This window comes from Vidua chalybeata, chromosome 24 (assembly GCF_026979565.1).
Source record: "Vidua chalybeata isolate OUT-0048 chromosome 24, bVidCha1 merged haplotype, whole genome shotgun sequence".
Lineage (NCBI taxonomy): Eukaryota > Metazoa > Chordata > Aves > Passeriformes > Viduidae > Vidua > Vidua chalybeata.
In genome coordinates, this window is record NC_071553.1 from 4,114,680 (window position 1) to 4,140,662 (window position 25,983).

The 25,983-nt window shown below is 54.0% G+C and overlaps 2 protein-coding genes and 2 non-coding genes across 4 annotated transcripts in view; 2 read left to right on the forward strand and 2 right to left on the reverse strand.

Annotated features, from left to right (window-relative positions):
- MDM4 (MDM4 regulator of p53) overlaps positions 1-12,425 on the reverse strand; it is a 23,354-nt gene extending 10,929 nt beyond the window's left edge. The window contains exon 1 of the mRNA XM_053963714.1: positions 12,416-12,425. Within this exon, the coding sequence (XP_053819689.1) occupies positions 12,416-12,425 (10 nt within the window). The remainder of the gene's footprint in view (positions 1-12,415) is intronic.
- TRNAK-UUU (transfer RNA lysine (anticodon UUU)) lies at positions 4,662-4,734 on the forward strand. Its single transcript has one exon. It is a non-coding gene; the product is annotated as a tRNA-Lys (tRNA).
- On the reverse strand, positions 4,929-5,001 carry TRNAK-UUU (transfer RNA lysine (anticodon UUU)). The gene has a single exon. It is a non-coding gene; the product is annotated as a tRNA-Lys (tRNA).
- PIK3C2B (phosphatidylinositol-4-phosphate 3-kinase catalytic subunit type 2 beta) overlaps positions 5,867-25,983 on the forward strand; it is a 31,493-nt gene continuing 11,376 nt past the window's right edge. The window contains exons 1-11 of the mRNA XM_053963740.1: positions 5,867-5,936; positions 12,794-13,717; positions 14,529-14,629; positions 15,120-15,274; positions 16,571-16,691; positions 18,253-18,364; positions 18,580-18,659; positions 19,181-19,244; positions 20,180-20,326; positions 22,277-22,310; positions 23,471-23,666. Coding sequence (XP_053819715.1) covers positions 12,854-13,717; positions 14,529-14,629; positions 15,120-15,274; positions 16,571-16,691; positions 18,253-18,364; positions 18,580-18,659; positions 19,181-19,244; positions 20,180-20,326; positions 22,277-22,310; positions 23,471-23,666 — 1,874 coding nt within the window. The 5' untranslated portion in view covers positions 5,867-5,936; positions 12,794-12,853. The remainder of the gene's footprint in view (positions 5,937-12,793; positions 13,718-14,528; positions 14,630-15,119; positions 15,275-16,570; positions 16,692-18,252; positions 18,365-18,579; positions 18,660-19,180; positions 19,245-20,179; positions 20,327-22,276; positions 22,311-23,470; positions 23,667-25,983) is intronic.

The window sequence follows — 25,983 nt, forward strand, 5'->3', positions numbered from 1 at the left end:
TGAGGGAAAAAAATCAAAATATTGACCACAAACTCCTCTAAAATGAGCTGGACAGGGTTAATTAAATGTATCAAATATTTAAATTTATGAAGAGCATCGACAGTGACCTGGAATAATTCAAATTATAACAGCTTTAATCCATTCCCAGTTCATATTTTACAGAATTTTAATAAATTCATGAGGGAAAAAAATCAAAATATTGACCAAAAACACTTCTAAAATGAGCTGGACAGGGTTAATTAAATTTATCAAATATTTAAATTGATGAAGAGCATCGACAGTGACCTGGAATAATTCAAATTATAACAGCTTCAATCCCTTCCCAGACCTTTTTCCCTAAATTTTAACCGATTTCTGATGGGAAAAAAAAAATCAAAATATTGAAAATAAACACCCTAGAAATGAGCTGGACTTACCGACCTTGACTTTTTTCCGCCTGGCAGGAAAATCCTGGGATTCTTATCCCGGGATTTTGCTCTGGGATAATTCCGAGGACGCCCCGGGAGTTTCTCTAAAATTCGCTTTTTTTTTTTTTTTTTTTTAAACCTCGCCCGAGGGAGGGACCGAAAGTGGCCGATAACGGCTGGGCTGGGCTGAAAATCAGCTTGAAAAAGGTGAAAAAATCCGATTTTTTCCTCCCTCCCCTCTCCCTGGAAGGAAATTCTGCTGCCCCAGGGCTGAGGGAGAGGAATTTTAATTTTTCTGCGCTGATTTTATCACTCAAAACCGCCGCGTTTTGCAGAGAAATTGATTTTTTAAGGCAGTCCGCTTCTCGTTAATATTCTTATTTAATCAGAAATTAATTTTGGCGTTAATTAAGGTTCTGTTCACGAGTTTTAAATGTATTTTGGGGAGAAAATATAAAGAAATTTAAGGGTTTAGTCCCACTGAAAAGATCCCACGTGGTGGAAATGCCTTAAAAAAAAATAAATAAATGGAATTTCGTGCTCGGCCAGCTCAGAAATTTGGAATAATTCCAATCCCAAATTTTAAATTTCACCTCCTAACCGCCATCCAAAAATGGATTTCCGGGCATTTTTTATTTTTATTTTCTTTTTTTTGGTGCTGAAAATCTCCAGAGGAAATCGTGAATCACACCCGAGTCATGAGCTGAGCAAATTTTCCACTCCAAAATTTCACCCCAGCCCGGGGGGAAAGATTAATTTGCCTTTTTTATGACTAAAAATCACCTTTTTTTATGACTAAAAATCACCCTTTTTTATGACGAAAAATCACCTTTTTATGACTAAAAATCACCTTTTTTTATGACTAAAAATCGCCTTTTTTATGACTAAAAATCACCTTTTTTTATGATTAAAAATCACCTTTTTATGACGAAAAATTCCTTTCCGAGCCACCAAAATCCCCAGCAGGAAACCGCAGCTTTTTTTTTTTCAAACTAAAAATCCCAAGTGAAATTAAAATTTATTCAAGCTCACTTGGGTTTTTAAAAGTCTAAATTGAAGGGAAAAAAATCGATTTTAAATTCTGTTTAAAGTAGAAACACAGCAAAGTTTTGGGCTCGGGTGAAAGGGATTTTTGCAGCTTTCAAATAAAGTAAAATATTGAAAATAAAGTTGGGGGTTTTTAGGTAATTTTAGATAAAACAGCTCTGAAGGGGAGGATGCAATCGTGAAGTTATTGATTAATTAAATTTGTCCTCATCAGTCCCTGAGCGGTTTCATACCTCAAAATTAACCATTTTAATTAAAAATATACTTGAAAAAATTCAAATTTTGCCACCCAAACCTTGGGTAAATAAAAGATAATAAATTAAAAAAAAAAATAAAAAGTTGTGCAATTGCTCCTTTGCTTGGGAAATGTTGTGAAAGAGGGAGGAAAACTAAAAGTGAGTAATTAAAATCACAAAAAAAAAGCGAATTACTCAGCAAATCGCCCGGAATCCCGGCAGGAATTTGGGATAAGGAAATATTTCCACCCCCCTGAACGTCCTGATTTGTGGTTATTTCTATTTTTAAGAGGAAAAAAAAATTAAAAATGGGCTTTTCTTGGTTTTTTTTTTTTTCCATAATAATTGAGGGAACTGAAGGCAATAAAAGGTGTGGTTTGTGGGATCAATCCCTCAGCTCGCGTTTATGGGGTGAAATCCTGGAAAAATGGAATTGGGATGGAAAAAAACCTCCAAATTCTGGAAAACATGGAATTACAGAGCGGTTTGGGATGGAAAAAAACCTCCAAATTCTGGAAAACATGGAATTACAGAGCGGTTTGGGATGGAAAAAAACCTCAAAATTCTGGAAATCCTGGAAAAATGGAATTGGGACTGGGGAAAAAAATCTCAAAATTCTGGATAACATGGAATTACAGAGCGGTTTGGGATGGAAAAAAAACCCTCAAAATTCTGGAAATCCTGGAATAATGGAAATGGGATGGGAAAAAACCTCAAAATTCTGGAGATCCTGGGATAATGGAATTGGGATGGGAAAAAAAAATCTCAAAATTCTGGAAATCCTGGGATAATGAACTGGGATGGGAAAAAAAATCTCAAAATTCTGGAAATCCTGGAATAATGGAATTGGGATTGGGGAAAAAAATCTCAAAATTTTGGAAAACATGGAATTACAGAGCGGTTTGGGATGGGAAAAAACCTCAAAATTCTGGAAATCCTGGGATAATGGAATTGGGATGGGAAAAAATCTCAAAATTCTGGAAATCCTGGGATAATGGAATTGGGATTGGGAAAAAATCTCAAAATTCTGGAAATCCTGGGATAATGAACTGGGATGGGAAAAAAAAATCTCAAAATTCTGGAAATCCTGGAATAATGGAATTGGGATTGGGGAAAAAAATCTCAAAATTTTGGAAAACATGGAATTACAGAGCGGTTTGGGATGGGAAAAAACCTCAAAATTCTGGAAATCCTGGGATAATGGAATTGGGATGGGAAAAAACCTCAAAATTCTGGAAATCCTGGGATAATGAACTGGGATGGGAAAAAAATCTCAAAATTCTGGAAATCCTGGAATAATGGAATTGGGATTGGGGAAAAAAATCGCAAAATTTTGGAAAACATGGAATTACATCAAAATTCACCGCAGTCCATGGGCAGCGACACTTTCCACAACGCCAGGTTTTTCCAACCTGCTTCCAGGGATGGAGCAGCCACGGATTCTCTGGGAATGCCATCGCAGGGAAGGATTTATTCCCAAAAAATCTCGATTTATTCCCAAAAAAATCTCGATTTATTCCCAAAAAATCTCGATTTATTCCCAAAATCCCGGCGTCAGCCTGAAGCCATTCCCTCTTCTCCTGTCACTCCAGGCCTTTGGGAATATTCCCCATCCATTTTTTTTTTTTTTTTCGCCTGGCTCCCTCCGGGCCACAATTCAATGAGGTCGAAGCTTCCCTTCTCCAGGCGGGACAATCCCAATTATCCCAGAATTTTCCGGGAAGCGATGAAAGTTCCCGGAGGTTCCCGCCGGGCCAGGCCCCTCCCGCCGGCACCGCCTCCTGCCCCCCCTCAGCGCCCCCTCAGCGCCGCGGCCCCGGGGAGCCCCGCGTTGCCCTCAGCGCCGTGCTCACCCTACAGCCGCTCCATGGGCTCCGCGCACGGGGCTGGGGAGGGGAAAGAGCCCCTACACCCCCTGAGGCCTCCGCGCCTCCATTTTAGCGGGGTTCGGGCCGCTGCTTCCCCTCACGGCCAACATGGCGGCGCGGCCATAGAGAGGAGAGGGGATGTGCGGCTAGAAGGGACGCGGTGCGGCCGTGGGTGTGTGGCGCCCCCCAGCGGGGTGGAGGACCGCGGAGAGGCGTCCGCTCGGCCTTCGTGGAAAACAGAAATTTAAAAAAAATATTAAAAATTAAATTTAAATTATTTTTTAAAATATCCAGCGATATTCATTAAAAAAACACATTTTTCTGTGTTACCTGCCCGGGTCACTCTGCCTTGCCGCGGGGGTGAACTGAATTCATTCCAGAGACGGGAACATTTCCCACGCGTTTGGAAAATTCCAAATTAATCCCAGCACGGGGGCGGCGCTTGGGAGCCGCGGGGTTGAGAAATAATGAGATTATTTTGAGAAATAATTAGAATATTTGATAAATAATTAGATTATTTTGGGAAATGATGAGATTATTTTAGAAATAACTAGGAAAATTTAAGAAATAATTAGATTATTTTGAGAAAGAATTAGACTATTCTGAGAAATAATTACAATATTTTGAGAAATAATTTGGATATTTTGAGAAATAATTAGATTATTTTGAGAAATAATTAGGATATTTTGAGAAATTATTAGATTATTTTGAGAAATAACTAGGATATTTTGAGAAATAATTAGAAAATTTTGAGAAATAATTAGAAAAATTTGAGAAATAATTAGATTATTTTGAGAAATAATTAGGATATTTTGAGAAATAATTAGAAAAATTTGAGAAATAACTAGAATATTGTGAGAAATAATTAGAGCATTTTGATAAATAATTTGGATATTTTGAGAAATAATTAGGATATTTTGAGAAGTAATTAGGATATTTTGATAACTAACTAGAATAATTTGGGAAATAATTGGGATGTTTTGTCTAATTCCGTGTTTGGTCCGAGGGGAGGGAGCCTCGCGCCCGGGAGCGGATCCCAATTGCGGGAAGCGGGAGCGGCCGCTGTGCGGTGATAAAAGCTCTGAGCGAGCGCTGTAGCCAGAGCCCGGATAGCTCAGTCGGTAGAGCATCAGACTTTTAATCTGAGGGTCCAGGGTTCAAGTCCCTGTTCGGGCGCGCATTTCTTTTCCGTACCTTCCTTTTTTTTTTTTTTTTTTTTTTTTTTTTAATTATTTCCTGACAGGATTTCCTGCAGATGCAGCCGGGATCGTCCAGGCGAGCAGCGCCGACCGTGTCACGGGTGTAAAAGAGGGGTTTTTGGGGGGCAAAAAAAAATAATGGGGCGGTGAAAAAATAAAGAAAAACGGTGACGCCCGAACAGGGACTTGAACCCTGGACCCTCAGATTAAAAGTCTGATGCTCTACCGACTGAGCTATCCGGGCTCTGCCGGCAGGCGTGCGGCTGCCGGAATATCCCCCTGCACAGGAACTGCGTGGCTGATGGGATTTCCTTGCCCGTGCCCCCGTCTGCGCCCCAATGTCTGCACCCCCACTGTCCGCACCTTCCTTCCTGCACCCCCTGACTGACCCCTTCTGCCTGAACCCCATTATCTGCACCCCGATCTGCACCCCCGTCTGCACCCCACTGTCCGCACCTTCCTTCCTGCACCCCCTGACTGACCCCTTCTGCCTGACCGCCACAATCTGCACCTTCCCACCCGCATGTCCCCGACTGAGCTCTACCCGTACCCCCCTCTGCACCCCACTGTCCGCACCTTCCCTCCTGCACCCCCAAACCGACGGCAGCATCCCGGGGCAGCCGGAGCGTGCTGGGGACACCGGGGGACACCGCGAGGGATCGGCCCGGGCTCTGTGCAGTGCGGAGGGTGGCAGGGAACATCGCGGGGACGTTCAGGGGGACACCGGGGGACACCAGCCCCGGGGCTCTGTGCAATGAGGAACATTGGGGACATTCAGGGGGACACCGGGGGACACCAGCCCCGGGGCTCTGTGCAATGAGGAACATTGGGGACATTCAGGGGGACACCGGGGGACACCAGCCCCGGGGCTCTGTGCAATGAGGAACATTGGGGACATTCAGGGGGACACCGGGGGACACCAGCCGGGGCTCTGTGCAATGCGGAGCGCGGCCGGGAGATGGCCCCGCACGGCTCCGCGCTGCGCCCGCCATTGTCCGCCGCCTCCGCCGCGGAGCTCCCGCCTCCCTCCGGCTCCTCCCGCCTCCCTCCGGCTCCTCCCGCATCCCTCCGGCTCCTCCCGCATCCCTCCGGCTCCTCCCGCCTCCCTCCGGCTCCTCCCGCATCCCTCCGGCTCCTCCCGCATCCCCCCGGCCCCGCCGCCGCCGCCGCTCGGAGCAGGTAGGGCCGCGCCGGGGAGCGGAGGGAGCGGGGGGCTCTGCTCGGCTCGTCCCGGGGTTTCCCCGCTAAAAAAATGATATTTCCTATTGAAATGTAGCTTTTTGTGTCCGTAATTTCCCCTCCCCGGGGAGATGCGGGTGCCGCTCGCCTTCGCGGAGCTTCCCAAAAGCTGCGGCTCGTCCTGGTGCTGCTCCAGAGCACCGGGAACCCCAAAAAGAGAGCGGGGGGAACGCGGGGCTGCCCCTGCCCCGGGCACGCGGAGGGGTCGGGGGTCTCGGAATGTCCCCTCGGGAATTTGGGGGCTTTGGATGAGCGGAACAATGAAATGGTGCCCGAGGAACGGCGAAGTTGGGCGAAGGGGACAGGGGGGGTTGGGGTCCTGTCCCCTCCGGCGGGGCAGGGGGAGGGACAGCGATGGGGACAGGGGGATGGAAATAGGGAAGGGATGGGGATCACAGAACCCTGGAGTGGCTTTGGTCTTGGTTTTTGGTTTTGGACCCTCTGGTCCCCACCCCCCTGCCCTGGGCAGGGATGCCACCCTTCGGGTCAGTGGCTGGGGACAGGGACAGGGACAGGGACAGGGACGGGGACAGGGATGGGGACAGGGACAGGGACAGGGACAGGGACAGGCCAGCCGTGGTGTGAGGCCGAGCAGGGTCGGCTCAATCCCAGCCCTAAAACGCCACGGTGTTAGGGGCAGGAGGCTCTTGTGAGGATGCTGGTGGGATCCTGGATCCCTGCTCTCCTGCGGATCCCAGACCCGCGGCAATGCTCGCGGATAACAAATTCCAGAGGCTTGGGAGCTGCGGAGCTCCGTGGACTCCCTGCTCGTGTGTGCGAGGCCGAGCACGGCTGGGATTGTTCCCGGGAGCTGGGCCCGGCTCGGCGTGACCGGGAAAATCGATCCTTCCTTCCCAGAGCGGCAGGGAAGGGAGCTGGGGGGTGAGGGAGCGTTCCTGGAGCCTGGTATTCCCAGGAAAACCGATCCTTCCTTCCCAGAGCAGCAGGGATGGGATAACAGGGAGCTGGGGGATGAGGGAACCTGCATGGAGCCCGGTATTCCCAGAAAATCGATCCTTCCTTCCCAAGCAACAGGGAGATGGGGGGTGAGGAAACCTGCCTAGAGCTCAGATTTTCCAGGAAAATCGATCCTTCCTTCCCAGAGCTGCAGGGATGGGATAACAGGGAGCTGGGGGATGAGGGAATATTCCTGGAGCCTGGTATTCCCAGGAAAATCGATCCTTCCTTCCCAGAGCAGCAGGGATGGGATAACAGAATTCAGAATTCCCATCCCAGGGAAGGGATAACAGGGAGCTGGGGGATGAGGGAATGTTCCTGGAGCCTGGTATTCCCAGGAAAATCCCAGAGCGGCAGGGATGGGATAACAGGGAGCTCTGGGGTGAGGGAACATTCCTGGAGCCTGGTATTCCCAGAAAATTGATCCTTCCCTCCTGCTCTAGGAGGGAAGGGAAAACAGGGAGCTGTGGAATGGGGAAACCTGCCTGGAGCCTGGCTTTTCCAGGAAAATCAGTCCTTCCTTCCCAGAGCAGCAGGGATGGGATAACGGGGAGCTGGGGGGAGAGGAGCCTGCCTATCCCGGATTTCCTGGGGTAACCGCCCTGGCCCACCTCGGAGCACGCTCCTAAATCCCAGAGGGAGGCTGGGAGAGGATCCGGAGGATCTGGAGGATCCAGAGGATCGGCCCTTCCAACCCTGCAGCCGGGAATTCCCGGCCTGCTGCAGTGGGAGCAGGTGCTCCGTGTGGGAGCGGGGCTGGGATGCACTGGGATTCACCGGGATGCACTGGGATTCACTGGGATTCACCAGGATGCACCGGGATGCACCAGGATGCACTGGGATTCACTGGGATTGACTGGGATTCACTGAGATTCACCAGGATGCACCAGGATGCACTGGGATTCACTGGGGGTGCACCAGAATGGACTGGGATTTGCTGGAATTGACTGGGATACACCGGGATTGACTGGGATTCACCGGAATGCACTGGGATGCACCAGGATGGACTGGGATTGACTGGGACTCACCAGGATGCTCCAGGATTCACCGGGGTGCACTGGGATGCTCTGGGATGCTCCAGGATTCACCAGGATGCTCCGGGATGTGGCAGCCGGAGCACTGGGATGCTCCATGTGCTCCCTGGGATGGGAATTCTGAATTTCCCCTGCATCCCTGGGACGATCCCAGTCCTCCCTGCATCCCTTTTTTCCTTCCAGACAGTTGGATTTGCTGGACTTGGGATCGATGGATCCATTTGTGGCTTCAGAAGTGAAACGCTCCGGGGGTTATTTTATTTTTTTTCTCCAACATTTTTGATGCCAGGTTTCCTTTTGGGATTTGCAATTCCAAACTGGGATGGGAATTGAGTTCCCCCTGCATCCCGGGATGATCCATGTGCTCCCTGGGATGGGAATTCTGAATTTCCCCTGCATCCCGGGATGATCCGTGTGCTCCCTGGGATGGGAATTCTGAATTTCCCCTGCATCCCGGGATGCTCACTTCTCCTGAAGGAGCATCTGCCTGCGGGAGAGGCGCCCCATGGCAACAGGGAAGGGCTTGGAGCGTTTTCCATGGATACGGCAGCGGGATCCATCCCCCGGGGCCGCCCTGGAGCGCCGGGTGAGGGCTGGGCAGAGCGATCCCAACCCGATCCCAAATCCTGCTGCTGCTTCCCGAGCTCTGCTCCGCACGGATCAGCTCCTGGGGTGGCTTTGGGGTGGTTTTAGGGTGGTTTGGGTGTTTTTAAGGCATTTTGGGGGTGATTTTTGAGGCGTTTTGGGGGTGGTTTTGGGGCCGTTTTGGGGTGGTTTTAGGGTGATTTTCAGTATTTTTAAGGCATTTTGGGGTGGATTTGGGGCGGTTTTGGGGTGGTTTTAGGGTGATTTTGGGTGTTTTTAAGGCATTTTGGGGGTGATTTTTGAGGCCTTTTGGAGGTGGATTTGGGATGGGTTTAGGATGGTTTTGGGGCATTTTTGAGTGTTTTTGCAGCATTTCGTGGGTGCTTTTGAAGTGTTTTGGGCAGTTTTGGAGCGGTTCTGGGGTGGTTTTGGGGGTGTTTTTAGGGCATTTTTTGAATGTTTTTGTGGCATTTTAGTGCTGGTTTTGGGGTGCTTTTGAGGTGCTTTGGGGGCGTTTTTGGGGCATTTTTGGGGTGGGTTTGGGGTGGTTTTAGGGTATTTTTTGAGTGCTTTTGCAGCGTTTTGGGGGAGTTTTTGGGGTGTTTTTGAGGTGTTATAGGGGCGGTTTTGGGGTGTTTCTGTGGTGGTTTTGGGGTGTTTTTAGGGCTCCAGCCCTTCCTGTCCCTGGGTGGGTGGCAGGAGGAAGCTGAGATTTGCATAGGACACGGGTGGTGGCATCGGGGACAGCGCGGCGCCACCTCCAGTGTCCCCCGGGGGTGGCCCTGCCCCCCCAAAACCCCGGCCCCGAGGAAATTCCGAATGTCCGGGTGTGGGTGTGACACGGGGACAGGAGGTGGCTCCGGGGTCGGGGTGGGCTCTGGAGCTGCCTGGGGACACCGTGGGGACACCGTGGGGACACAGTGGGGACACAGTGGGGACACAGTGGGGCCAGGAGTAGGGGTCTCTTGAAAAGGGGGGGGTCTGTCACCCCCCCTGTCCCACATGTGGGATCCTGAGAGGGGGAAGGGAGGGATTCAGGAACCCCTGGGATCCCATCCCTGGGCATGGGGAGCCAGGGAACTGCCATGGGATCCCACGGGATCCTGCCCACTTTCCTGGGATCAGGGTGGGCACAGGGTGGCTCCAGAGCCCCCTTGAAGGGTGGCACCATTAAAATTCCCATAAAATTCCCATAAAATTCCCATTAAAGCCCTGGTGCAGGAGGCTCTGACCGAGCATCACTTCCTGCTCCTGGACCAGCACTTGGAGGGCGATTTTGGGGCTTTTCCATGGGATTTTTTTTGCTCCTCCTGGGAAGGGAAGGGGCTGAGCCACCTGCTCACGGTGTCCCCAACCCAAGCGACATCCCCTGGTGGCAGCAAGAGCCCTCCGCAGGGCTTTCCTCCGGCTCTGCGGGGTCAAACCCCATTCCCGCCCCATTCCCGCCCCATTCCCGCCCCATTCCCGTGGCAATTCCAGCCCCACACGCGGCCGGAGCTCCAGCGGGGTGCAGATGTTTGTCTTGGAGAGCAGCGCGGAGCTGTGGCTTCGTCAGCCGCAAAATTCAGCCGGGAGTTTGTTGCTTTTGGGTTAAAAGCAGATTTTCCTCTGTTCGCCTTCCAGCTTTTGGGATTTCTGCTTTTCCAGGAAAAAGCCACAGCTGCCAGCAGCAGGGCCCGAAATGCCAGGGGAGGGAACATTCCCAACCTCTCAGCACCTCCCCCCTCCGAGCCACTTTTTCCATCTGGAAAGCACCAAAATCCCTGGATGAGCTGGTGCTGGGGGGCTGAGAGGGACCTGGAAAGGGACAAATCCTGTGGGAATTGTGGAGCTCATTAGGAACCATCTGGTCCTGCAGAGCTCGGGGTCAGGGGGGCCCCTTGGAGGGGCACAAAACCCCCCCAGGAGCGGCCTGGGGACACCCTGGGCTGGAGGGAGGTGGCCACTGGTCACCGGGGTGGGGTGTGGGGGCCACTTGTGGGGCTGGAGGGGGTCCCAGGCCTCTCCTGGATCTGGTGTTTTGGGATTTAGGATTTTCCTGCTTTCCCCAAAATGGGCATGGAGATGGCCCAGGGGTCCCAGTAAAATATTTGTCGTTACTGGGAAGGGGCAGTGGCCTCTTTTTACCCTAAATTGGGGCATCAGCAGAGCCCTGTGTGGGGCTGAGGAGGGCTTGGGGGGGGTACTGGAGCCAGACCTCACCTGAACCCCAAAAACAGGAGGTTCCATGAGCCAAACCCATCCAAAATCCCAACAACTCAAGATCCCATGAACCAAACCTGTCCAAAACCCCAAAAACTCAAGATCTCATGAGCCAGACCTGTCCAAAACCCCAAAAACTTGAGATCCCATGAGCCAGACCTGTCCAAAACCCCAAAATCTGGGGGTCCCATGAGCCAGACCTGCCCAGAACCCTGAAACCTGGAGGTCCCTGCTGGTGATTTTTAGAGCTGAGCAGTGCCTGGGTGGGTGCTGGGGAATATCCGTGAGATCCAGAAATTTCCTGACTTTTCCAGGCCATTCCCGCTTCCCTCTCCTGAAATAAGAGATGGGAGCTGCCCCCTCAGCACCCTCATCCCTTCCTTTCCCATCTCCTCTTTCCCATTCTGCCTTAAAAATCCCTGGATTTGCTGTCGGGGGCTGGTTTATTTTCCTCAAATCATTGAAATTTTTATGAAATCTCGGTGCTGGGGCAGCCTCGTGGCCTTTGGGGTGGCTCAGACCCAGCTGCAGGTGCTGATCCCGCCGCCCTCCCCAAATCTGGGGCTGATTTTGTCCTTTGGGGGAAAAAAATTGGGATTCCAGCTCAGCCCCTTCCCTGCCTGGTGTCCGTGGGCTCTGGGGGAAGTGGAAGCAGCAGCAGCTGCAGCCAAATTTTTATTTTTACCCCCTGGCCCTGCTGGGCCCCTGCTCGTTTCCCTTTTTTCAGGCACACAGGAAGGGCTGAGCCAGCCCGGCCTTCCTTATCCAGGAGATTCCAAATGGGTGGGAAAAGACCTTGGGATATTCCATCCATCATCCCAGTGTGCTCCAAACCCCGACAAACCCGGCCTGGAACGCTGCCAGGGATGGGGCAGCCACGGATTCGGTGGGAATTTGCAGGCTGGGAATGAGTCAGGAGTCCTGAAATTGGGATTTTTTAATGGAATCCTGGAATGGTTTGGGTTGGAAGATCTCAAGGATCATCCCATTCCCAGCCCTGCCCTGGGCATGGACACTTCCCATGATCCCAGGGTGCTCCAGAGCCCGTCCAGCCCTGGGGACTGCCCGGGATCCAGGGGCAGCCACGGATTCCCTGGGAATTCCAACTCTACCCATTCCAGGATTCCCTGTGCTGGTTTGGATGGGATACTGGGGATAAATCCTTCCCTGGGAGGGAAGCATTCCCAGCATCAATCCCACACCTTTCCCCATTCCCGACATCCAGGGCTGCCATCCATCAATCCTCACCTTTCCCCATTCCCAGCATTAATCCCTCACCTTTCCTTATTCCAGGGGTCCATGGTTGCCATCCATTAACCCCACACCTTTCCCCATTCCCGACATCCATGGGCACCCATCCATCAATCCCACACCTTTCCCCATTCCCAGAATCCATGGCTGCCATCCATTAACCCCACAACTTTCTCCATTCCCTGCATCCATGGGTGCCCATCCATCAATCCTTCACCTTTCCCCATTCCCAGCATCAATCCCACACCTTTCCCCATTCCTGACACCCAAGGCTGCCATCCATCAATCCCTCACCTTTCCCCATTCCTGACATCCATGGGCACCCATCCATCAATCCCTCACCTTTCCCCATTCCCGACATCCATGGGTGCCCATCCATCAATCCCTCACCTTTCCCCATTCCCGCCATCCATGGGTGCCCATCCATCAATCCCTCACCTTTCCCCATTCCCGACATCCATGGGCACCCATCCATCAATCCCTCACCTTTCCCCATTCCCAACACCCAAGGCTGCCATCCATCAATCCCACACCTTTCCCCATTCCCGACATCCATGGGCGCCCATCCATCAATCCCTCACCTTTCCCAATTCCCAGCATCAATCCCACACCTTTCCCCATTCCTGACATCCATGGCTGCCATCCATCAATCCCTCACCTTTCCCCATTCCCGACATCCATGGGCACCCATCCATCAATCCCTCACCTTTCCCCATTCCCGCCATCCGCGGCCGCCACCCGTTAACCCCTCTCCCTTCCCGGTTCCAGGAGGCCGGAGCAGCAGGATGCCGTTCTCCTGACCCCGCTCCCGTCCCCATTCCCGGCAGGATGTCGGGCCGCCGCGGCCGCGGCGAGCAGTGGCCGGCGCTGGAGTCGGTGGGGCTGAGCCGCAAGGAGCTGGCGCTGGCCGAGGCGCTGCAGATGGAATACGACGCCTTATCCCGGCTCCGCCAGGACAAGGAGGAGAGCCGGGCCAGGAAGGAGCAGCTCCAGGAGCGTTCCCTCATCTCCTGGGATGACCCCGTGGACAGGAACGGCATCAAAGCGGCGCGGGGGCTCTCCGGCTCCGACCCCGCGCTCAGCTACGCCGTCCCCAACGTCCCCGAGGGTCCCCGAGCGCCGCCCGGGCCCGGCCCGGCCCCGCCGGAGCCGCAGCCCTGGAAGGGCCCCCTGAGCGGGGATTACCTGCTCATCTTCGAGGGCTCGCGGCGGGATTTCCTCGGGGAGCCCCTCAACGGCTCCGAGCCCCACGACGGCGGCGGCTCCCCCAAAAAGCTCTCGCCGCCCCCGCTGCCCCCCCGGCACCCGCTGTGGGGCTGTCCTGAGGGCGGCCAGCGCTCGGGGAAGGCGTCCCCGCTGTCCCCCAAGGGCCAGGGCCAGCCCAGGGACATCAACGTGTTCTCGGTGGCTCAGGACAAGCTTTTGGGGCGCCGCATCTCCCAGGAGGATCCCTACGGCGTGGACGCCATCACCTGCCTCAACCTCAAGTCCACCTACGAGTCCGAGGCGCTGCGGGAAGGCTCCCAGGGCTGGAAGGAAGGCAGGAGCATCCTGGAGAAGGAATCCAGCGGGAAGCCGGTGGCACGGAGCAAGACCATGCCCCCCCAGGTGCCCCCGCGCACCTACGGAGCCCGCGCGGGCGGCAGGAAGAACCTGGCGGCCAACAGGAACCGCAGGATCTCCGTGGAGCCGGTGAGGGGAATCCCAGTGTGGGAATTGGAGTTGGGGTGGGACGGAGCTGGGAATTCAGGGCTGGGATGTGCCGGAGCTGGGTGTCCTTCTGGGTGGGTTCTTCTTGTCCTGTCCTCGCGGCTCCTCGGAACGTTGTGTGGGATGTGGGAAGGCGCATCCGAGCATGGAGATGTCCCATGAGACAGCCCCTGCCCAGAGCCCCAAAAACTGAGCCAGGCCTGCCCAAAACCCCAAAACTGAAAGGTCCCATGAGCCAGACCTGCCCAAAACCCCAAAACTGAACCAGACCTGTCCAAAACCCCAAAACTGAAAGGTCCCATGAGCCAGACCTGCCCAAAACCCCAAAACTGAAAGGTCCCATGAGCCAGGCCTGCCCAAAATCCCAAAACTGAAAGGTCCCATGAGCCAGGCCTGCCCAAAATCCCAAAACTGAAAGGTCTCATGAGCCAGACCTGTCCAAAACCCCAAAACCGAAGGGTCTGTGAGTTTGACCCAGCACAGCGGTGCCACCTGCCCTGGTGGGGACAGCGGGCAGTGTCCCCTGCAGCACCCCCGTGCCCTGGGGACAGTCCCTGCCCATCCTGCTGCTCCTCCCTGCGGGACATCCCCGGGAATGGCCACTTTTGGGGTGCTCTGAGGGTCTCCCAGCTGTGGGCAAACCAAACCCCCCGCTGTGCTGGCCCACGGCCCCCACGCCGCTGCAGGGCCACCTCTGTCCCCACCACGGTGGCCCTGGCGTGGCACAGGGGGGTCTGGGGGTCCCCATGGGGGTGTGGGCCCCCAGCTGAGGGGCTGGTGCCCTGCCCCACAGGTGGCTCCCCGGCCCCACTCCTTGGCCAATGGCTACGAGCTCTTCGAGGTGTCCGAGGAGCGGGACGAAGAGGTGGCTGCCTTCTGTCACATGCTGGACGTGTGAGTACCCAAAGCATCCCCAGAACAACCCAAAGGGCCTTCAGGGCCACCCCAAGGGGATTCAGGGCCACCAAATGGGGATTCATGGCCACCAAGAGAGATTCAGGGCCACCAAGAGGGGTTCAGGGCCACCAAGAGGGATTCATGGCCACCAAGAGGTGTTCAGAGCCACCAAGAGGTGTTCATGGCCACTCCAAGGGGCTTCAGGGCCACCCAGAGGGGCTTCAGGGCCACCAAAAGGGGACTCAGGGCCACCCAGAGGGGCTTCAGGGCCACTCCAAGGGGATTCATGGCCACCAAGAGGGATTCAGAGCCACCAACAGGAGCTTCAGGGCCACCAAGGGGATTCAGAGCCACCAACAGGAGCTTCAGGGCCACCAAGAGGGGTTTCAGGGCCACCAAAAGGGGATTCAAGGCCACCCAGGTGATTTTTGGGGCGGGGGACACGCCCAGGCCCGGCAGGAGCCCTGAGCCATCCCTGCTCCCGCAGGCTGCGCTCCAGCTCCGGCGCCGGGGACTGTTCCGGGTCGGGCCTGGTGTGGAACGCGGTGAACGTGGGCCCGGAGCAGCCGGGCCACGGCGTCAGCCTGAAGGTGACGGTGCTGTGTGACGGCCTGAGGGAGCCGCTGACCTTCACCTGCGACGGTGAGAGCCGGGAGAAGCTGGAATTCTGACCTTCCCGCTGTTTGTGCTGTTCCTGCCATTCCCAACGTTCCCCCGTTCCCACCATTCCTGTTGTTCCCAGCATTCCCTCATTTCCTCATTCCTACCAATCCCACCATTCCTGCATTCCCACCAATCCCACCATCCCCACATCCCCACCATTCCCCCAATCCCACCATTCCCACCATCCCCACCAATCCCACATCCCCACCATTCCCACCATTCCATCATCCCCACATTCCCACCAATCCCACCACCCCCACCAATCCCACCATTCCCCCAATCCCACCAATCCCACCATCCCCACCAATCCCACCATTCCCACCATCCCCACCAATCCCACCATCCCCACCAATCCCACCATTCCCACCATCCCCACCAATCCCACATCCCCACCAATCCCACATCCCCACCATTCCCACCATTCCACCACCCCCACATCCCCACCACTCCCACCATTCCCACCAATCCCACCATCCCCACCAATCCCACCAATCCCCACCATCCCCACCAATCCCACATCCCCACCATTCCCCCATTCCTACCAATCCCAAATCCCCACCAATCCCACCATTCCCACCATTCCCCCATTCCCACCAATCCCACCATTCCCACCAATCCCACCATTCCCACCAATTCCCTCATTCCCACCACCTCCAAAATCCCCTCATTCCCACCCTTCCCACATCCCCACCATTCCACCATTCCTACCAATCCCACCGTCCCCACCAATCCCACCATTCCCACCAGTCCCACCATCCCCACCATTCCCACTATTCCCACCATTCCCACCAGTCCCACCATTCCCACCAATCCCACCAATCCCCACCATCCCCACCAATCCCACCATCCCCACCAATCCCACCAATCCCCACCATCCCCACCAATTCCCTCATTCCCACCACCCCCACATCCCCACCATTCCCCCATTCCTACCAATCCCAAATCCCCACCAATCCCACCATTCCCACCATTCCCCCATTCCCACCAATCCCACCATTCCCACCAATTCCCTCATTCCCACCACCCCCACATCCCCACCAATCCCACCGTTCCCACATCCCCACCATTCCACCATTCCCCCATTCCTACCAATCCCACCATCCCCACATCCCCACCGTCCCCACCAATCCCACCATTCCCACCAATCCCACCAATCCCACCAATTCCACATCCCCACCATTCCCACCATTCCATCATCCCCACATCCCCACATCCCCACCAATCCCACCATTCCCACCGTTCCCGAGGATTCAGGGGCCGTTCCTGTCCCCCCAGGCTCCTCCACCGTGGACCTGCTCATCTACCAGGCCCTGTGCTACACCCACGACGAGCTCCACGCCGTGGACGTCGAGGATTTCCTGCTCAAAATCTGCGGCCTGGAGGAATTCCTGCAGAAGTGAGTGGCTGTGGGGGGGAAAGGTGGGAAATGGGGAAAAAACAGGAAAAAACAGAGGGGAATGGGGGGAAATGGAGAAAAACGGGGAAAAACGGGAAAAATGGAAAAAAGCAGGGACAAAACAGAAAAATGGAAAATCAGGGGAAAATGGAAAAAACAGGGGGAAAAGCAGGGGGGAAACCATGGGGGAAGTGGGGGAGAACAGGAAAAAAATGGGGGGAAAACAAGGAGAAAACAGGGAAAAAACGTGGGAAAAATGGATGAAAAACAGGGGACCATGGGGAAAAAGCAGGGAAAAAAACTAGGAGAAAACCAGGGAAAAAAAAACAGAAAAAAATGGGGAAAAAAACAGGGAAAAACCAGGAAAAATCAGGGAAAAACGGGAAAAACCCCAGGGAAAACAGGGGAAAATCAGGGAAAAACAGGGAAAATCCATGGCAGGAGCTCCAGGGTGTGATGAACACCCAGGGTTGATCCCAGCAAGCACAGCAGGAGCTTCTCTGCTCCTTTTCCTGCCTCTGGAGCTGCTCCTGCCAAAAGCAGCATGTTGGGAATGTCGTTCCTGGTCAGGCTGAAATCCTTGGAAAAGCAGCTGGGAAACTGGGACCTGCCAAAAATGCTTTTTGGAGGAGAATTACATAAAAGCCGTGTCAGGGAGCGGAGTCTGGATAAATCCCAGCCCTGCATAAATCCCAGCCCTGGATAAATCCCCCTGTCATTCCCAGCTCCAGAATTCCCACTGTCATTCCCAGCTCCAGAATTCCACCCCAGCCCCACTCTCAGATCCGTGCTCTGCTTCCCACGGATCCCTGGGCAGGTCCTGGCAGGCCGGGCCCGGCTCTGGAGGGGAAGGAGGGAGAACAATTCCTCATTCTCTGCATTTCCTGGTGCCACAAAGGTCCCTGTGCGGGCAGGGCGGCCACCCTGAGCCCCAGCCAAGGCCGCCTGGATGGGATGGGGCACTCCAAGTGGGATTTTGGGGCACCCAGCTGGGATTTCGGGGCACCCAGGTGGGATTTTGGGGTGCGGGGTGAGCCTGTGGAGCTCTCCCTGCACGTTTGGCAGGCACAAGTTCACCCAGCCCCGCAGGAAATTCAGCCCCGCTCTGAGCCCATCCCAAGGGCGCCTGGCTGCGGGGTTTCAGGTGAGATTTTGGGGCACCCAGGCAGGATTTCGGGGCACCCAGGTGGGATTTTGGGGTGTGGGGTGAGCCTGTGGGGCTCTCACCGCACATTTGGCAGGCATGAGTTCACCCAGCCCTGCAGGAAGCCCGGCCTCACTGGGAACCACAGCCAAGGCTGCCTGGCCAGGGGATTTTGGGGTAGCCAGGTGGGATTTTGGGGCACTCCAGGTAGGATTTTGGGGCAGCCAGGTGGGATTTTGCCAGGTGGGATTTTGGAGCATCCAGGCAAGATTTTGAAGCAGCCAGGCAGGATTTTGGGGCAGCCAGGCAGGATTTTGGGGCATTCCAGATGGGATTTTGGGGCAGCCAGGCAGGATTTTGGGGCATTCCAGGTGGGATTTTGGGGTGTGGGCTGAACCTGTGGCCCTGTCCCCACAGCAAACACACGCTGGGCAGCCACGAGCACATCCAGCACTGCAGGAAATTCGACATCGACATCCGGCTGCAGCTGCTCAGGAGGAAGGGCGTGCGCAGTGACCTGGCCCGCACGGTGGGTGTCACCTCCCCGGGACACCGGGGTTTGGTGTCACCTCCCTGGGACACTGCAGGGTCGGTGTCACCTCCCCGGGACACCGGGGTTTGGTGTCACCTCCCTGGGACACTGCAGGGTCGGTGTCACCACCCTGGGACATTGAGGGGTCAGTGTCACACCGAAGGGTCGGTGTCACCTCCCCGTGGCCCCGTTCAGCCTCTCTGTGTCCCCAGGCCAGCGATGACCAGAGTCCGTCCACCCTCAACCACCACATCCACCTGCAGGAGCGACCCATCAAACAGACCATCAGCAGGTAGGGCTGGGGACACGGTGGCACTGTCCCCAGTCCCCACACAGGGGGACACGGTGGCACTGTCCCCAATCCCCACACAGGGCAGAACACAGTGGCACTGTCCCCAATCCCACACAGGGGGACACGGTGGCACTGTCCCCAATCCCCACACAGGGCAGAACACGGTGGCGCTGTCCCCAATCCCCACACAGGGGGACATGGTGGCACTGTCCCCAGTCCCCACACAGGGCAGAACACGGTGGCGCTGTCCCCAATCCCCACACAGGGGGACATGGTGGCACTGTCCCCAATCCTCACCAGATGGAGGACACACGGTGGCACTGTCCCCAATCCCACACAGGGGGACACGGTGGCACTGTCCCCGGTCCCCACACAGGGGGACACAGTGGCGCTGTCCCCAATTCCCACCAGATGGGGGGTACACAGTGGCACTGTCCCCACGTGCCCACCCAGGGGAACTGTCCCCACGTGTCCCCACGTGTCCCCCCAGCCAGGGCTGAGCGCTGTCCCCTGTCCCCCAGGCAGGCCCTGAGTCTCCTCTTCGACACCTTCCACAACGAGGTGGACGCGTTCCTGGCAGCCGAGGTGAGGCCAGCGCTGGTTTTGGGAGAATTTGGGGGGATTTGGGGGGTTTTGATCCTCTGGGAATGCCGTGGGCAAAGGCTGCTGTGGCGTCCCAAAACCTCAGATTGTATCCAGGTAGGAATGCTTGGCTCCTCCCCCTGGGCGGAGCCTCTCCCCATGGGATGATGGAATTTTCTGAGCCATGCAGGGACGCTCACTGGCCCTGAGCAGAAGATAATTAATAATTAATGGTTCATTAACAGAAGAGATCTCCTGGAGGGAGGATGGAAGAGAGAAAGAAAAAAAAAAAATATTAGCATAATATAATAATAACATGACATAAAGAGATAAAATATAAATACAATTAGAATTATAATTATAAAAATAAATATGTATAATATAATATAATATAATAATATATATGATATATGATATATGATATATTATATATATTATAGTATAATATATGTATTATAATATATACATAATATAATATATAATATGATATATTATATATATGATATATATAATATATCATATGATATATGATATGATATTATATTAAGGAAAAAACCCCAGAAGTTTCTCTCCTCAATTTGGTTAAAAGACGCCTCATAGGACCTTGGGGACTTCACCTCAAACTTAAGGACACCCAACTGGACAGAAGTCAAAAGCAATTCCCTAGAAAAGAAGAGAACAAAAGAAGTAAATCGCTTTCGTGAAGCGTTTTAGCAGGAGCAAGAACCTCTTGCCCTGGCTCAGTTTTTCTCTGTAAAGAGCTTTTTTTTTTATTTTGCCTTTATTAAAACCTTTTTGCTTCCAACGCTGTCGCAGGAGCCGTCCCGCTGCTTTTACGCCACCTGAGGTAGCTGAGCTATCGAGGGTGTGATGTTTGTCTAGGAGAGCTCATGAGACCCGGCTGGAAGAGACAAAACATTTGCTGTCCCCCCCCGCAGGGCGATTTCCCGCTGAAGGCCGAGCGGGTGATCCAGTCGGTCATGGCCATCTGCAACGCCCTGGCGGCCGTGGAGTCGCAGGAGATCACCGCTGCCCTCAACCAGATGCCGCCCTGCCCGTCCCGCATGCAGCCCAAGATCCAGAAGGTGAGCCTGGGCCACCGGGGTGGGTCGGTCTGAGCAGCCGGGTGGCTGCCGAGGAAGGCAGGAGCCCCCGCCCCCCCCGAAATGGGAAATGTAAACCCCCATCCCTCCTGATTATTATAATTTTGAAATTAAGGGGCTCTCAGGTAAAGATATGGGAGCAGGAATAACAGTTCTTTATTAGGGAAAAAAAGAAAAATAAAAAGAAATAAAAATGCAGTAATAGAAAACAACACTGCCAGAGTCAGAGCCTGCCCTGGGCATTGTTATAATTTTGAATTTTTGGGGGGTCACCAGATGACACGAGAAAGTGTGACACAAGCACTGCTATTGTCACAATATAGAGACTAATTTTTTTTTTTTTTTTTTGACACTAACATTTATAGTTTTCTAAAGGTGACAGTGGATTGGAGGGGGAACGTGCCACCTCTCCAACAACACTAGACAAACTACTAGTTTGTCAAATTTCTCTGCTTCTATGAAGGAATGCAAAACAATAGGTTATTTACAGAAACTTGTGCGAGAAAGTTTGTTACAAGAATGTAAACTCAAAAAAGCTTTAGAAAATCTTAAAAAAACAGGGCAACACTCAGGTAAAGGCATAAGAATAGGAATAAAAGTTCTTTATTAGACATACTTGCTTTATTACAGAAATACAGTTCTTTATTAGAAATTCTTTATTAAAAATACAAAAGCAATAGTACCAAAAAAACCCAAAAAAACAAACACTGGCAGAGTCAGAGCAGGCCCTGGCAGCCTGTGGGTCAGGGTGTGGCAGCAGTGCCATTCCATGGGGGCTCAGCCCTCCTGCAGTGCCAGCTGTGCTTCTGCTGGAGCAGGATCCTGGACAAGGCTGGAGTTTTCCTCTGGAGCTCCAGGGCTGGTGTGGATGGGCCTGGGCTCCCTCTGGGAATGCAGTGGGGCAGAAAGCTGCTCCTCTGGGAATGCAGTGGGGCACAAAGCTGCTCCTCTGGGAATGCCGTGGGGCAGAAAGCTGCTCCTCTGGGAATGCAGTGGGGCACAAAGCTGCTCCTCTGGGAATGCAGTGGGGCAGAAAGCTGCTCCTCTGGGAATGCTGTGGGGCAGAAAGCTGCTCCTCTGGGAATGCAGTGGGGCAGAAAGCTGCTCCTCTGGGAATGCAGTGGGGCAGAAAGCTGCTCCTCTGGGAATGCAGTGGGGCAGAAAGCTGCTCCTCTGGGAATGCAGTGGGGCAGAAAGCTGCTCCCCTGGGAATGCAGCGGGGCAGAAAGCTGCTCCCCTGGGAATGCAGCGGGGCACAAAGCTGCTCCTCTGGGAATGCAGTGGGCAAAGGCTGCTGTGGTGTCCCAGAGTCTCAGATTGTATCCAGGTAGGAATGCTTGGCTCCTCCCCTGGGCAGAGCCTCTCCCCATGGGATGATGGAATTTTCTCAGCCATGCAGGGACACTCACTGGCCATGAGCAGGAGATAATTAATAATTAATGGCTCATTAACAGCAGAGATCTCCTGGAGGGAGGATTGGCTGTGGAAGAGATAAAGAGAACTGCCCAATGAGCAGAGGACTGCCCCAGCTCTGACAGATGGGGACAGAACACACACTTCTCTTGCAATCCAGCACACGGGGGAACTCAGCCAGCAGTGGGAGGGAACAAAAATTGTCACTTCTGGCTCTTTTCCCTCCTTTCCACCATGTGGAAAATCCCTGAATAGCTGGGAGCAGCCTGGGTCTGGCAGCCTGGGGTGGTTACATAAAATCTGCCTTGGCAGCGCTCAGGGGTTTCTTGTGGTTTCTTTTTCTTTTTTTTTTTTTTTTTTTTTTTTTTTTTTGTGGTCTCTCTCTTTTTTGGTTTCTTTCTTTTTTTGGTGGTTTTTCTTTTTTTTTTTCCTTTTTTTGGTGGTTTCTCATTTTTTTTCGGTGGTTTCTCAATTTTTTTGTGTGTTTTTTTGTTTTTTTTTTTTCCTTTCCCTCCACAGGATCCAAGTGTTCTGGCCAAGAGGGAAAATCGAGGTATTTCTCTTCTCCTGCTCCCCTTTCTGGGCTCAAGTTCGTGGTGCTTTTCATCTTCAAACCCCTCCTCCCCATTCAGATCTTGAGGCCAAAAAACGGGTTGGAAACCGGTCTGGTTAAAAAAAAAAAAAAAAAAAAGAGGATTTGGGGGGTTGTTGTTGCTCCTTGTGAGCTCCAAATGGAAAATTTGGAATTCCCCTTACTCCAAATGGGAAGTTTGGAATTCCCATGTCATTAATTCATCCCTGAGTGGGGGGGAAGCAGTGCGGGGGTCCCAAATCCAGATTTGAGGGATGGATCCCTGAGGGATTGATGGATCTCAGAGGGATTGAGGGATCCATGAGGGATTGATGGATCCCTCTCCGTGTTTCTCTGAGGGATTCATGGACTCCTGAGGGATTCATGGATCCCTGCGGGATTGATGAATTCCTAAGGGATGGATGGATCCCTTCCCCTGTTTCCCTGAGGGATTGATGGACCCTTGAGGGATTGATGGATCCTTGAGGGATTAATGGATCTCAGGGGGATTGATGGATCCCTTCCCTTGTTTCCCTGAGGGACCAACAGATCCCTGAGGGACTGATGGATCCCCATCCATGTTTCCCTCACGGACTGATGGATCCCCAAGGGACTGACAGATCCCCATCCATATTTCCCTGAGGGATTGATGGATCTCAGAGGGATTGACGGATCCCTCTCCATGTTTCCCTGAGGGACTGACAGATCCCTGAGGGACTGACAGATCCCAGTCCATGTTTCCCTGAGGGACTGATGGATCCCTGAGGGACTGATGGATCCCCATCTGTGTTTCCCTGAGGGATTGATGGATCCATGTCCATGTTTCCCTAGAGATTGATGGATCCCTGAGGGACTGACAGATCCCAGTCCATGTTTTCCTGAGGGACTGACAGATCCCTGAGGGACGGACGGATCCCTGAGGGACTGACAGATCCCTGTCCATGTTTCCCTGAGGGATCGATGGATCCTTGTCTATGTTTCCCTGAGGGACTGACGGATCCCTGAGGGACTGACAGATCCCTGTCCATGTTTCCCTGAGGGATCGATGGATCCTTGTCTACGTTTCCCTGAGGGACTGACGGATCCCTGAGGGACTGACGGATCCCCGAGCACTGACGGATCCCCGTCCGTGTCTCCCGCAGAGCGGATCGTGGAGAGCCTCACGGCCGCCATCCTCAACCTGGTGGAGCTCTACTGCAGCACCTTCAACGCCGACTTCCAGACGGCCGCGCCCGGGAGCCGCGAGCTGGGCGTGGCACAGGAGGCGCGGCTGCTCACCTGCCCCCTGGCCTTCACCGTCTACGCCACCCACCGCATCCCCATCACCTGGGCCGCCAGGTAAGGCACTCACCTGGTGTCTGGGTTTGAGCAGCCAGGTGGCTGCTGAGGAAGGCAGGAGCCTCCCCCGAAATGGGAAATGTAAACCCTCTCCCTCCTGATAATTATAATTTTGAAATTAAGGGGCTCTCAGGTAAAGATATGGGAATTGGAATAACAGTTCTTTATTAGGGAAAAAAAAAGAAAAATAAAATAAAAATGCAGTAATAGAAAACAACACTGCCAGAGTCAGAGCAGGCCCTGGCAGGCTGTGGGTCAGGGAGGTGGCAGCAGTGCCATTCCATGGGGGCTCAGCCCTCCTGCAGTGCCAGCTGTGCTTCTGCTGGAGCAGGATCCTGGACAAGGCTGGAGTTTTCCTCTGGAGCTCCAGGGCTGCTGGGGATGGGCCTGGGCTCCCTCTGGGAATGCAGTGGGGCAGAAAGCTGCTCCTCTGGGAATGCAGTGGGGCAGAAAGCTGCTCCTCTGGGAATGCAGTGGGGCAGAAAGCTGCTCCTCTGGGAATGCAGTGGGCAAAGGCTGCTGTGGTGTCCCAAAGCCTCAGATTGTATCCAGGTAGGAATGCTTGGCTCCTCCCCTGGGCGGAGCCTCTCCCCATGGGATGATGGAATTTTCTCAGCCATGCAGGGACACTCACTGGCCATGAGCAAAAGATAATTAATAATTAATGGCTCGTTAACAGCAGAGATCTCCTGGAGGGAGGATTGGCTGTGGAAGAGATAAAGAGAACTGCCCAATGAGCAGAGGAGAACTGCCCCAGCTCTGACAGATTAGTAGAACACACACCCCCAGCTAAATCTTTCAGCCTAACACACCTGGGTACTCCCCACCTTCCAGGTGCTGTTTGTATCCCAGGCATTCCCAGGAATGTTGGGAATAAGGGGTGAGGTGCCCTGAGTGTCCCAGGTTGGGGTTGCAGGGAGGGAGTGGTGGGAAAATTGGAATATTTGGAGTTGAGGGTGTGGTAGGGAATGGTTGGGAATCGTGGAATATCCTGAGAGGGCAGGAATTGTCAATTCTGGCTCCTGGGATGCCCCAAAGTCCTGCCTGGGAGTGGGAATGCTGGACACCCCAAAATCCCAGCGTATTCCTGGGAATGTTGGCACTGGGGTGCCCCAAAATCCCACTGTGTGTCTGAGACACCCCAAAATCCCACAATGTTCCTGGGAATGATGGACACTCCAAAATCCCAGCATGTTCATGGGATCACTGGCACTGGGACACCCCAAAATCCCAGCACTTTCCTGGGAGTGCTGGCACTGGGACAACCCAAAATCCCAGCAAATTCCTGGGAGTGCTGGCATTGGGACACCCCAAAATCCCAGCACTTTCCTGGGAGTGCTGGCACTGGGACAACCCAAAATCCCACCGTGTGTCTGAGACATCCCAAAATCCCTTTGTGTGCTTGGGAATTCTGACACTGGGACATCCCAAAATCCCAGCCTGTTCCCGGAAACACTGGCACTGGGACACCCCAAAATCCCAGCACTTTCCTAGGAGTGCTGGCACTGGGACACCCCAAAATCCCAGCCTGTTCCCGGAAACACTGGCCCTGGGACACCCCAAAATCCCAGCACTTTCCTAGGAGTGCTGGCACTGGGACACCCCAAAATCCCAGCCTGTTCTCAGGAATGCTGGCACTGGGACACCTCAAAATCCCAGCACTTTCCTGGGAGTGCTGGCACTGGGACACCCCAAAATCCCAGCCTGTTCCCGGGAACGCTGGCACTGGGACACCCCAAAATCCCAGCGTATTCCTGGGATCACAGGCACTAGGGCACCCCAAAATCCCAGCACTTTCCTGGGAGTGCTGGCACTGGGACACCCCAAAATCCCAGCCTGTTCCCGGGAACGCTGGCACTGGGACACCCCAAAATCCCAGCCTGCTCCCGGGATCGCTGGCACTGCCAGGCAGGGCGGGATGTCGCCGCAGCTCGGGCCGGGCTGGCTCATCCCGAGGCCACCGCGCCACCCGGGGGAGGTGACAGATGGCCCCGCGCCCCGCGCCAGCGGCGTGGCCCCTTTGTTCCGCTCCTCGGTGCCCGTGCCCGGCGCGGGGGGGGACCGGGAGGGGACCAGGAGGGGACCGGGGGGTGGCGACAGCGGCGCCGGCAGAGCCGCCCCGCCGGGGACCCCTCGCCTTTGTCCTTGTCCTTAATGTATTCCCCTTGGTGAGTGGCTCCGAACAAAGCGGCGAGCCTGGGAAATGCCGCCAGCCCCTGACCCCCGCGCCCCGCAGCCCTGCCCGGATTGTCGCAGCCCTGCCCGGATTGTCGCAGCCCTGCCCGGATTGTCGCAGCCCTGCCCGGATTGTCGCTCG